Consider the following 12900-nt stretch of genomic DNA (forward strand, 5'->3'; position numbering starts at 1 on the left):
AATACTTCCTTAAAGATCATCAATTACCAAAAGACATTTTATTTTCTACATCAGAATCAGAAAATACTGAACTTGTTAAATATGTTTTAGAACAAAAAGAAATTGATATTAATACTAAAGATATTTAAATGTTTTATTTATAGTTTATTTTATTAATTTTATGTTTCAAAATAAAATTTGGAAATTATTCACGTTATTTAGAACAATACTCTTTTATGCATGTGAAAATGGTCATACAGAAACAGTTAAAATACTTCTTGATCAAAAAAAAATTGATGTAAATGCTAAAGATATTTATTTGTTTTATTTAAAATTAATTTTAATAATTTAATGTTTCAAAATAATATTTGGAAATTATTTGAATTATTTTGGACAGTACTTATGCATGCATCTGAAAATGGTCATACAGAAATAGTTAAATTACTTCTTGAACAAAAAGGAATTGACGTTACTGCTAAAAATATTTATTTGTTATATTTAAAATTTGTTTTATTTATTTATTATTTCAAAATTGTATTTGGAAATTATTTATATTATTTAAAACAGCGTTTATGTATGGATATGAAAATGGTCATTCAGGAGTTGTTAAGTTACTTCTTGAACAAGAAGGAATTGACATTAATGCCAAAGATATTTATGTGTTTTATTTATGATTTATTTTAATAATTTTGGATTTCAAAATAATGTTTGGGATTTATTTGAAATATTTTATATAGCACTTGTAAAAGCATCTGAAAAAAATTACATAGAAATAGTTAAATTACTTCTTGCACAAAAAGGAATTGATGTTAATGCTAAAGATGTTTATTTGTTTTATATAAATTTTATTTTAATAATTTCTTGTATCAAAATAATATTTGGAAATTATTTCAAGGATTTTATACAGCACTTATAAAAGCATCTGAAAAAGGTCATATAGAAATAGTTAAGTTACTTCTTGAACAAAAAGGAATTAATGTTAATGCTAAAAGTATTTATTTGTTTTAATTGAAATTTATTTTAATAATTTTATATTTCAAAATAATATTTGGAAATTATTAAAATTATTTTTCACAGCACTTATTAAAGGATCTGAATATGGTCATACAGAAATAGTTAAAATGCTTCTTGAACAAAAAGGTATTGATGTTAATGTTAAAGACATTTCCTTGTTTTACTTAAAATTTATAATATAAATTTCGTATTTCAAAATAAAATTTGGAAATTATTAAAATTATTCTTTACAGCACTTATATTAGCATCTTCAAAAGGCTATTTAGAAATCGTCAAATTACTTCTTGAGAAAGACGGAATTGACATTAATGCTAAGAATATATATTTGCTTTATTTGCAATTTGTTTTCATGATTTTATGTTTCAAAATAACATTTGGAAATTATTTAAATTATTTTTTACATCACTTATGATTGCAGTTGCAAACAATCAAACAAAAATAACTACATTACTTCTTGGTAAAGATGATATTGATATTAATGCTAAGAATATATGTTTGCTTTATTTGGAATTTATTTTAACAATTTCAAATTTCAAAATGAAATTTGGGAATCATTTAAATTATTTAAAACAGCACTAATGTTAGCAACTTCAAAAGGTAATACTCAAATAGTTAAATTATTGCATGATAGAAATAATACTACTTAAAATGCTTACTAAAAAGAAGGTATTTGATATGAATATTTTTTACCTTTTTAATTTTGGATAAGTCCAAATTTTATTCATTTTTGTTTATCATTACAAAGTTCACTAATATTTTATCAAAATATGAATACACTGATGATCTACTATTATTTTTATTACTTGCCATATAAGAAAAATAATTAGAAATCCAATTGTTTTCCGATTCGGAAAACGTATTGTTGTTTTATGAATTTGACCGTTTAAAAATTCAAAAGATCCGATAGCCATTTTTCTATTATTTATTTTTTCGATAGCATAGAAAAAATTGAACGATAGATTTATAAATTTCCTTTCAGGATGAAAATATGGCTTGTTACAGGCACATCAACAGGTATTGGTCATGAACTTGTTAAACTTCTTCTTGCCCGCGGTGATAAGGTTGTTGCAACCTCTCGAACACCGGAAAAATTAATCTCATCCATTGGTTCAGTTTCAGAAAACTTCCTCCCAATTTTTCTTGACCTCAATTCTGAAGAGAACATCAGATCAGTTGTTTCTAAAGCTATTGAACATTTTGGACATATTGATGTTCTTGTTAATAAGTGGTACTATTTTCAATGTTTCATACATTGCAGCATTTCATTCCTTCTATGGGTTGGGCACGTACTCTGCCGATAAAATGGCACTTCGAGGAATGACAATTGCAATGCGCGATGAGTTCAAACATTTCGGTGTTCGTACATGCTGCGTTGCCCCAGGGCCATTTAAGACCGCATTCTTTGATCAGTGTGGCCAAGCCGATATAATTATTGATGATTACGAAGAACTTCGTAAGACCCTTCCGCCACGCGAAAAGAGAAAGTGGGAGGACAATGTGAAAGGCGCGCAGCTTATCATCGATGCAAATGAATTAGAAGAAATTCCAGAAACGTTATTCTTGGGAAAAGTGGCAATTGATATTGTGCGAAACGATTTAAAGAAAATTAATGATGAAATGGATAAATATGAAGAAATATGCTCACATTGTGGAGCAGAGTTATGAGCGGTAAAATCAAATAATAAAAACTTTTTATTATATTTGCTGGAACAAAAAAGATACGTCACATGAAGTTACTGTGTTAAAGATCATTTCGAAATAATTTATTGAGTTCAGATATTGATTGAAATGTATATTAAGCCTTATAACCTGATGTTAGTCAAGTAAATTTTTTTAGATAGTTTTTTCTTCGTCTTAATTTGCATATATAAAAAATAACATTTTAAATTATAATTCATTCACTGTTATGGTACATATTTGATTATGATGTATTTGGTTATCATAGCAGTTATTTTAGATGTATTTTAAATTGATAAATAAATTAATCAAACAATGCATTTACATATCACAAATGTAAGTTAAATTTATGTGTTTAATATACATATGTCCCATAAGATATTTGTTTATTTATATTTTAACAAAAAATGAGATAACTGCAAGAATTGCACATCCACCTGTAATAAAAAGAAAATTCTTCAATGGACATGTAATAAAAAAATATGTTACTGCAATTACAACAAATGAAATCGCGAATGACTCGAAAAAGTACATTTGATAGCGCATAACTGAAAATTTCAATAAGATGAAGATAAATACAACAGTAAATCCGATCCTAATTAAAAACACTCCAATGTGTTTATCTGGGTTAAGTATTATTGCTATAATTATTGCTATGAAAAACATAATACCTCGATTTCTGATTGTTTGTTTTACAGCACAATAATCTCTTGATGCACTCGATTCACGGTCACTCATCATTTGAGTCGGCGTCACGTTTTTAGAGGAACTTGTTGATGATCTTGCTGAGAAAGATCTTATTGGGTGCATCTCTTCTTGATTAACGTCCCACTTGGCCATAATTCAAAGGTTTCCACACAGAAAAACCCGTATCGTCAACCCACAAAACAAACTTTTAACACCGCGCAAACGTTATCACAATTTTCACAAATCGACACTTTTCCATTGAAATTGAATAAAACCAACATTATCATCAGAATTGAATATTTACAACACATCACTTTTCAGCAAGAACTGCGATCACTTCATCTGCAGCCTGATTACCAAATAACTTTGCAGCCACACCTCCTAATCCAGCTTTTACGTCATTCTTGAACATCTCTGCCTGATTTCTTAAAGCAGCATTATCATGTTTTGCGAGTTTTACGAAATCGTTAGCTAATTGAATTAACAATGCCTTAAACTTCATTAGTAATTCACTGTCGAACTTTGCAAGCTTATTCTGTATGCTCTCGCAATAAAGCGCGATCACATTTGGTGTTGTTCCTCTGTTCGGAGAGAAGTAACTAAAGAAGTTCTTCCGCATTTCTTGCTTTGACTGCTTCATGAACGCGTCCTGGAAACTGGAGAACGCATTCACAACAATTTGGAACTGTTGGTCTTTGAATCCATCAGATAACAATTGATTTCGTATGAGTGGAATACGATTTATAAGTTCTGATGAAATTGGTTGACTTTGTTGTGATATTTTTAACAATACTTTGCTCAGATTACTTGAGTATTCTGTAAGAGCAGATTGCGGTGATATCAGAGACGCATCAAAATCAGTGATTTCAGCATCTGGTGACTTTTGAATGGCTGATACGCAACTTTGGAATAATGTGTCAACTTTGGTGAGAGTGTCAGAAAGTTGCTTGAAATCGTTCTTAAGTACATCAAAGATGGTCTCGGATGTGCTCTTTTCGAGTTTGGACCGAGAAATCGAACATAATGATTTTATCAATTTTTGATAATAGGAATGTGAAAACTGTGTGAGAGTTCCAAGATGCACAAAAACACATGCAGCATTAGTAGAGGAACTGATATCGTTCTTATCAATTGAAGACGAAAATTGTGTATCGGCAAGTCGGATTAAACTATCGCAAAGTGGCTTTTTTTGAAGCCAAAACTTTTGGAATACTTCAATATTGTTGAGTTCACCAGTTTGCGCTGTTTTTTGAAGTTCACATAATTTCTTGATTTCACTTGTGATACCTGTAATTTTGGTAAGTGTAAATTTTTCTTTTGTCTGTTTGACACGAGATAGGAAAAACAATAAGAGACGAAGCTTTTTGCATGTTGCATAAGTTGAATTTAATTTTCGCGCATTTTCCTGAATAGTATTAAATGGACCAACAAGTGAAAGGGCTACTGTTTCTGCTTCTTTTCTTGTTTTAGCAACTTGTGATTTGAGTGATGTTACATTATCTCTAAAAAATTTTACATCTCTTGCATTAGCTAAAAGTTCATCAGAATTAGCACATACCTCAGATCGTAAATCCTGTTCAAGTTGTTTTGATCTTTGAACAAGTAATTCAAGTGCAGCTTTAGGATCGATTTTCTCTAATGCACCCGATTGTTCTGTTTGTGAAAATATTTGAGAAACAAAACTTGCTGTCGTTAATGGTCCGTTTTCAAGTTCGTCTATGAGTTTTTCCATTTTAGACGAGTTGTTATAAAGTATTCAAAAAAATGTAAACTTCTTCATGAACATCGAAATAAGGGACTGCACTCATAATATTTTTCTTATCATCAAATAAAAAGAATAAAAAGCATTTATATTATATCACACACATTTATACAAATCCAATTTTTTCATTTCCAATTTAGCAATTTCCAAATCAGAAATTTATTTTAATTGTAACAAATATGACACCAAGAAAGCACAAATAATTACAATTTTTTTTCAAAATTGTTTATCTTTAGTTTATTTAGTCGAAAGCGTGACCAGCTGAACCAAGAACTTCTCTGTTCTTACGTGCGTACATTTCTGTAAGTTTTGTACGTGCTTCGCCAAGGTATTGACGTGGGTCGAACCATTCTGGATGTTCAACGAATAAGCGACGGATTGTACCAGTCATAACCATACGACCATCAGAATCAATGTTGATCTTGCAAACGGCAGAGCGTGATGCTTCACGAAGTTGATCTTCTGGGATACCAACTGCATCTGGCATTTTACCACCGTACTTGTTAACCATTTCAACATATTCTTGTGGAATGGAAGATGAGCCGTGGAGAACAATTGGGAATCCTGGAAGCTTCTTCTCGACTTCGTGGAGGATATCGAGACGGATTTGTGGCTTTGTGCCTGGTGGGAATTTGTATGCACCATGGGATGTACCAATGGCAATAGCAAGTGAATCAACACCTGTCTTGGAAACAAAGTCTTGGACTTCTTCTGGACGTGTGTATGTGTGATGTTCAGCTTTGACATCATCTTCAACACCAGCAAGGATACCAAGTTCACCTTCGACGGTGACATAATCCTTTTGAGAGTGTGCAAATTCGACAACCTTCTTTGTGAGGGCAACATTTTCATCATATGGAAGATGTGAACCATCAATCATAACGGATGAGAAGCCCTTTTCAATGCAGCTCTTGCAAAGTTCGAATGAATCACCATGATCAAGGTGGAGAACAATTGGGATAAGCTTGTGTTCTGGATGGATTTCACGAGCATATTCAACAGCACCTTGGGCCATATAACGGAGCATTGTGGCATTAGCATACTTACGTGCACCAGCAGAAATTTGAAGGATAACTGGTGATTCTGTTTGAACGCATGCTGTGATAACGGCTTGTAATTGTTCCATTTGTGAAAAGTTATATCCTGGGATAGCATAACCACCATGAACAGCTTTAGCGAAGATGTCCTTTGAGTTAACAAGACCGAGTTCTTTGTAAGAAACAGCCATGAGAAAAGTGATCTCAACCTGCTTGACCACTCAACATTAATTTCAATACAAGATTTGAATGCACTGATCGTGTAAACTATTCAAACATTCTATCTGTTGTTCTCAAAATTGTTAAGTGTGCAATTCAAATGTTATCAGGAAAGGTCTTCCAACACAGCCGATTGTTACTTAATTTAAAATGATTTCATGGAAAAAGTAATTGGTTCATTGACTTATCTTTTTGAAGATCTTTTTTCCTTGATGAAGTTAATACCTGTTTTTTGAACAAATATTCCAAATGCAAATGAATATAATGATCTAAATTTGGGTGATTATGGGATTTATGTGAAATAATAACTATTTTATTCAAAATTTTAGAACAATTGCTCTATGAAATGTGGAATAATGTTTGAAACGCTGTGTTTTTTATTTAAACGATAACATCCAACCCTTTTCATTGAAAGTTGCAAAGTGGCAAATTGTTTATACAAAAAATTCAAACGATTTAATTAGTTTACACAGAACTGAAATTTACACCTGCACTAAATGGCATCACGTTTAATTGGTGTAGGATTTTCTATTATTGGACAATGCTCAAGTGCACTAGGAATGAACCTTCAAAGGTATGCGCATACAATCAAGAGTGATAAGCCATTAATCAAAAGATTCCCATTTATAATGGGTATTATTTGCCTTGGAATTTGCGAAGTATTTAACTTTGTTGCACTCACATTCTCACCTGTTTCTGTGATTGCTCCATTGGGGTCATTCAGCATAATTGCCAGTGCAATTTTTGGAAATTTCTTTTTTGGAGAAAAAGTCAGTCAAAAAGGAATTATAGGAATCATACTAATTACTCTTGGCACTATGAGCACGGTTATTAATGGACCAAGTAACTCAAAAGATTTATCTGTTGAAGAATTTGAACAACTTCTTAAAAGCAAAGGCAAAATCATTTACTTTTCAAGCATCCTCTTTATAATGATTATTTTGAAAATGTTTGGCGGAAAACATTTACTTCCAACAATAGCATTAGCATCACTATCAGCAGGGAATACTGTTACCCTAACCAAAGCGATTGCTATGTTTGTGAAAATGTCAGTAACCACAAAAAATCAGCTTACCAGTTTTGTTCCATATGTAATTATTTTATTTGTTGTTGGTTCTGTTTTGCTTCAATTGCATTGCCTAAACATTGCTATGGAAAATCACAAAGCGTACATCGTTAATTCTCTGTATTTTGTTGCGTTGACAACTTTCTCAATTATTAATTCATCAATTTTGTATGATGAAATGATGTCAGTAACAGCACTCGGAAAGTTCCTATTCTTCATTGGATGTACTATGATGATGGTAGGAGTATTCATTTTGTCATCAAAATCAATGAAGAAGAAGACTCAGTCCGATACAGAGCCACTGCTGCATAACCCTCAACCAGAGCCAGAATTTGATGAATCTGAACAACTGTAATATAATAAAAATTCTTTCCCAAACTGAAAATTTTCAATTAAGAATTAAATTCCTTGAGAAATTTCAACAAAATAACTTTTTCTTGAAAGGAACTCTCTTATAAGAGTGTGTTACATAGATTCTCTCACAGCTTTGACTTTTGATTGTCGATAATGAAATTGATTTAACTATAAAATTTCTTATTGAAAACATTTTCATATCAAATTTAAGTCAGTACAAAAAAAAATTATTATTATGTTTTATTTTTCAGAATATTCAAACAGAAAATAATTTCTTCTTGCACATTTGTTTTAGAACACCGAATTTTCGGTTGTGCAAGTAAAGTTCTGAAATGCACTTTGAGTTTCTTCTTTAACGGACGTGTTTTCGCTGTTTATGGAGAGTATTTCATCATCAGAAAGGTCACTATCGAAATGTGACGTGTCTGTTTCTTCTTTAATTTCAGGTATCCATTCAGGCTGTATTCTTTTGTTTAGCAAATCATCTTGATTAATTCCAGCAAAGAAAGGATCACTTAAAACCTCTTTAAAGTCATCCTTTGCACCGCATCGCTCAGAAGGGTTCTTTTCAAGGAGCTTTGTGATAAGGCACATAGCTTCAGTTGATAAATAATCCGGAAATGTTGGATTGTTATGAACTATAGCTTGGTACGTCTTTTGTATGTTCTCATTTTGGAAAGGAGTGTTACCTGTAAGCATTTCGAATAATAGAATCCCAAAACTCCACCAATCAACATTTTTTGTATATGGAACATTTTGCAACATTTCGGGTGGAATATACTCTGGAGTTCCACAGAACGTTGTAGTTGTTTCTAAATCTGTTTTTGGCTTGACTAAGCTCATGGCTGTGATTTTGATATGACCATCTTTGTCAACAAGAATGTTTGACGACATAAGATTTCGATATATAACACCAATGGAATGAAGGTGTCCGATACCAAGGGCAATTTCTGCTGCATAAAATCTTGCTCTTGATTCATTAAATCTTCCTTCTTCTTTAAGTTGTTTGAATAATTCGCCGCCTGGAACATAGTCCATAACCATGGAAACCTTTGTATCTGTTTGGAAAGTGAATCGAGCTTTAACTAAAAATGGATGATTAATGTTAAGAAGTACATTTCGTTCAGCAAGCACTTGGTCAACTTGGTCAAATTCCTCAAGAGTAGCTTTGTCCATTGTTTTCATTGCGTATAATTGGTGGTCATGTTTATTTCTTACAAGATAAACTTTTCCATATGTCGAACGACCAAGTGGAGATATCACATGGAAGTCCTTCATTGCTGGTTTAGCTGATGTTGAATTTTCCTGAGTACCTCTAGCATCTTCCAAAGATGAAATCCAATCATCTGCCTCTTTTTGTGTACTAGCAACCAAGAAGAATGTCTTACGGCAAGGTATATTTATTTTAATTGCAGGTTGTTTGTGACATTCTGGTGCTCTAGAAATAAATTCAGCGTTTTTAAGGTTGATATGGCCTCTAACTTTAGAACCTGGTTTTGAATAATAGTAAAGGGTTTGATCTTGAAGCACAAACCAATGCTTTTTCCATTTCCTAAATCTTCCTCTTTTCTTGAGCCAGCCAGATTCCATTGGAAAAATTCAATGGCATATGCCACATTTCCTCAGAAAAATCTCATTGAAATTTTGGTCGCATAAAAAAACGGTTTATTAGGGTACATGCCCTGAAAGTGGGTGCACCCCAAACTGTCGATGGACTTCACGGTTTTGCAATTTCATCGTTGTACATGGTACAGCCCAAATTTGATAGAAACCGTTTTTATTTCGGAACAATGGATGCTGCAGACGCTATTGCTATTGTTGTAGGTGTTGGAATCATTATCGTTGGAGCACTCGCTGGAGTTGGTTTCTACTTGAGACGTAATGAACAAAAGTAACAACATGGAAAAACTAATTATTAAACAGTTGATATACAACCCTCTTTTTGTTTAAACTTTAATGTGCACTTAAGCATGCGATATCTAAGTGTTCATGGATGAGGTTTTTAAGATATCAAAGTTAATTTTATTGATTATGTAATTATTCAGAAAAAAAATATTGAATTTATGTCTACCTATTATTTATTTTAGAACTATGAGAACAGTAATAAGCTAAAAGATTTCATAATTTTGGACAAAAGTTGTTGCTTGAAACATTCCAATGAATACATCTCATCAAATTCTTAAAACATAGTAAATGTAAAAACAAAATTGTATTCATCGTTTTGATGCAAATGGAATGATTTTTGTAGATATATTTATTGAGTAAATTGGTTTTAAGGATAAATTAGTTCAAACAAACCTAACGAAATTCACAAATTGGCAAATTTAAAATGGCCCATTTAAGCCGTACTGTTTTTGTTGGTTCGTTAAACTACAGGACAGAAGCCGTGGACCTCCGCTTCAAGTGTGAGAAATTTGGTAAAGTGCGTAACGTTGAGATTATCAAAGATGATGATGGGAAATCTCTTGGCTTTGGTTATGTTGAATTTGAGAAACCACAAGATGCAGAGTATGCTATTAGTCAACTTGATGAAACTATGCTTGATGGAAAGATAATTCATCTTGAATTTAGTAAGCCTAATCTAAGGCGTAAAATGATGAAAAAGCATGAAGAAAAATTAGCAATGCAGAAAAGCCGAATGGAGAAAGAAAGTAAAAATTCTTCATCTCCTGATAATAGAGTTGCCCAGGGTTATGAAGATTACTCACCTCCACCATCAAGAAAGCGAAGGAACAGAGATTCAGACAGTGACGATTATTATTCACCTCCTCCATCCAAATCAAAAGAATCAAGCGATGATTCTTCATCTCCACCATCAAAGAAATCTAGTCATCACAAACACCACCGTCATCACCACCACCATCACCATCACAGTAAATCAAGCAAACCACCTAAACAACCTCGTGAAACTGAAACACCTCCACCTAAAGCAACTAATCCTGAACCAAGCAAACCACCAAAGGAACAGTCAAAGCACAAATCCCACCACAAATCACACCACCGTTCTCATGGTCATTCACATCGACATTGATATGATTTTTCTATGTTCAATTTCAATGCAATAAATATAATCATACCTACCACCTTTTACTTTATTCTATCACTTTCCTTATATTAACATATAATTATTTCCATAAAATCATTTTGTAATTTTCTATTCAATATTTTCTATGTGATCAATCAAACCAAAGTACGGTTTCAAACGTTCACCTTTTTGGAATTATTTTCTATTTGTTTCAAATAATTTAACACAAAACAACTTTATTTTATTCGTACGAAGTTGGATACAAAGAGTTACAAAACAATTTTCGGCAATCTCGGGTAAATGAGATCGATCCTTGGTTTTTGGTACTTTTGATTGGAGAACTGATAAGCGCCGCCATGCACCGGCTTCTTGTATACCGACGCCTGCATTTGTTGCGCCATTTTCTTTTGCTGATATTGTTTGACCCTTTGGGCCGCCTTCAGCCTCGCCTGATATATATACGGATCTATTGGCTGCTTCGAATACTGTGACGGAATGTTTCCTACAATTGGCTTCAACTTTGGTTTTGGCTGAGCGATTGGTGGCTGTTGGATAACAGGAGCATATTGCTGTCGTATTGGCTGTTGTTCTTGTTGCTCTGGTTGAGGGAGAGGCTGTTCTTTTGGCTGCGTAATTTGCGGATATGGTTGTGGTGGTGAATTTACCGCATTTACATTTTGGAGGAAATAAAGAGAAAATGGAATAGTCTTCTCTTTTTGGTTCCAAGCAGCTTCATATTCGCGTATTTGTGCAAAGGCGGGGAGATTAAGCGCATCTGCTGCTGTAATTCGTTCTGATGGATTATATGTAAGAAGTCGACTAAGTAGTTCAATTGTTTCTTGTGAACACTTTGGAAGAAGGGTATGTAGGTCCTGAGGGGCTTTATGTTGGAAAGAAAGTGGAATTTGAGTATTTGGATTTTTTCGAAATTGTGCTAAAACGTCACGAGCTGGCGTCCCGAGCAGGTTATGAATCCGCGCGATCTGATCAATCTCATGCTTACCTGGAAATAATGGGCGAGTTGTTAATAATTCATATAACATACAACCAACGGCCCATTCATCAACTTCAGGACCATAAGAACCGGACGTGAGAATACACTCTGGAGCTCTGTACCATCTTGTAGAAACATATTCTGTGTAAGGGCTTGTTGATGATGTAACACCTCTAGTTGAACCAAAATCTACTAGCTTAAGTAAAAAAGTATCTCTGTTAACCATGCAATTCTCTGGCTTAACATCTCTGTGAAACATATTCTTGGAATGCATAAAAGCAATTGCTGATAATAATTGATAAATTAAAATTAATGATTCATTTTCTGTAAATGGCTTTTTGTGCTCTGTAATAAATTCGTATACATTGCAATCTAAAAGTTCAAAAACCATTGCAAAATATCCATTTTGATTGTCATAAATTAAATCAAGGAGTTTAACAATATTTGGATGACCTTGTAGTTGTAGTAAGGATACGATTTCTGGCAAATGATTGACTTCTTCGAGAGATCTGTATCTTTTCTTTAATCTTTTTATTGCTACGTACTGATTAAAACGTGTAGATTTAGCCTTGAACACTTCGGCGAAAGACCCTTCTCCAAGCTTTGCTACTATTCTGAAATCTGACCCCATTTTGTTCATTTTAAGCCTTGCAAAGGGTTCTGGGTATAACGAACAAAATCCGTTTTTCTTATCAAACTGACTATGTCAAATTTGTCTTCTTACATCACATTTCCACAAATTAAGAATATAACGATCGAATTTTTTTCAATGCTTATTTTTTACAACACATTTGAAAATGTTGTACTTCGATCAAAATTCTTATTATAATCTTTTTATTGGTTGTATACCACGCAATACATAAGCGAACCTAATCAATAATTCTCAAAATTCAATCTTACAAACCATTTATACAAAATGAATGAAATTGCCACAATTGCATTAAAATCATTTTTGATATCTATTAATATCTGAATTCTTATATAAATTAAATCAAAAGGGGCCAAATTCCAAAAAGGTTCCTCTATACATATCGAGAATTCACACTAAATAACTTATGAATTGACATTTCCAATGAAAACATTTAA

General features: G+C 32.6%; 7 protein-coding genes across 7 annotated transcripts; 3 read left to right on the top strand and 4 right to left on the bottom strand.

Moving 5' to 3' along the window:
• Positions 1 to 2295: 2295 nt before the first annotated feature.
• GO595_000479 (SDR family NAD(P)-dependent oxidoreductase) lies at positions 2296 to 2658 on the top strand (the record flags this gene model as incomplete). Its single annotated transcript, XM_067917954.1, has 1 exon — positions 2296 to 2658. One exon carries the CDS (start codon positions 2296 to 2298, stop codon positions 2656 to 2658), a length of 363 nt encoding a protein of 120 aa, XP_067779259.1.
• Positions 2659 to 3667: 1009 nt separating this feature from the next.
• On the bottom strand, positions 3668 to 5089 carry GO595_000480 (uncharacterized protein; the record flags this gene model as incomplete). Its single annotated transcript, XM_067917966.1, has 1 exon — positions 3668 to 5089. The coding sequence occupies one exon, from the start codon at positions 5087 to 5089 to the stop codon at positions 3668 to 3670; it is 1422 nt and encodes a 473-aa protein (XP_067779260.1).
• A 271-nt stretch (positions 5090 to 5360) lies between these two features.
• Positions 5361 to 6347, bottom strand: GO595_000481 (fructose-1,6-bisphosphate aldolase; the record flags this gene model as incomplete). Its single annotated transcript, XM_067917977.1, has 1 exon — positions 5361 to 6347. The coding sequence occupies one exon, from the start codon at positions 6345 to 6347 to the stop codon at positions 5361 to 5363; it is 987 nt and encodes a 328-aa protein (XP_067779261.1).
• Positions 6348 to 6935: 588 nt separating this feature from the next.
• Positions 6936 to 7796, top strand: GO595_000482 (NIPA-like protein 2; the record flags this gene model as incomplete). Its single annotated transcript, XM_067917988.1, has 1 exon — positions 6936 to 7796. The coding sequence occupies one exon, from the start codon at positions 6936 to 6938 to the stop codon at positions 7794 to 7796; it is 861 nt and encodes a 286-aa protein (XP_067779262.1).
• A 290-nt stretch (positions 7797 to 8086) lies between these two features.
• On the bottom strand, positions 8087 to 9385 carry GO595_000483 (AGC family protein kinase; the record flags this gene model as incomplete). The annotated part of the gene is made up of 1 exon (XM_067917999.1): positions 8087 to 9385. One exon carries the CDS (start codon positions 9383 to 9385, stop codon positions 8087 to 8089), a length of 1299 nt encoding a protein of 432 aa, XP_067779263.1.
• Positions 9386 to 10124: 739 nt separating this feature from the next.
• Positions 10125 to 10826, top strand: GO595_000484 (peptidyl-prolyl cis-trans isomerase-like 4; the record flags this gene model as incomplete). Its single annotated transcript, XM_067918010.1, has 1 exon — positions 10125 to 10826. The coding sequence occupies one exon, from the start codon at positions 10125 to 10127 to the stop codon at positions 10824 to 10826; it is 702 nt and encodes a 233-aa protein (XP_067779264.1).
• Positions 10827 to 11089: 263 nt separating this feature from the next.
• Positions 11090 to 12445, bottom strand: GO595_000485 (CMGC family protein kinase; the record flags this gene model as incomplete). Its single annotated transcript, XM_067918021.1, has 1 exon — positions 11090 to 12445. The coding sequence occupies one exon, from the start codon at positions 12443 to 12445 to the stop codon at positions 11090 to 11092; it is 1356 nt and encodes a 451-aa protein (XP_067779265.1).
• Positions 12446 to 12900: the final 455 nt, after the last annotated feature.

The sequence above is a fragment of the Histomonas meleagridis genome (genome assembly GCF_020186115.1).
Source record: "Histomonas meleagridis strain 2922-C6/04-10x chromosome Unknown contig_104, whole genome shotgun sequence".
NCBI lineage: Eukaryota > Parabasalia > Tritrichomonadida > Dientamoebidae > Histomonas > Histomonas meleagridis.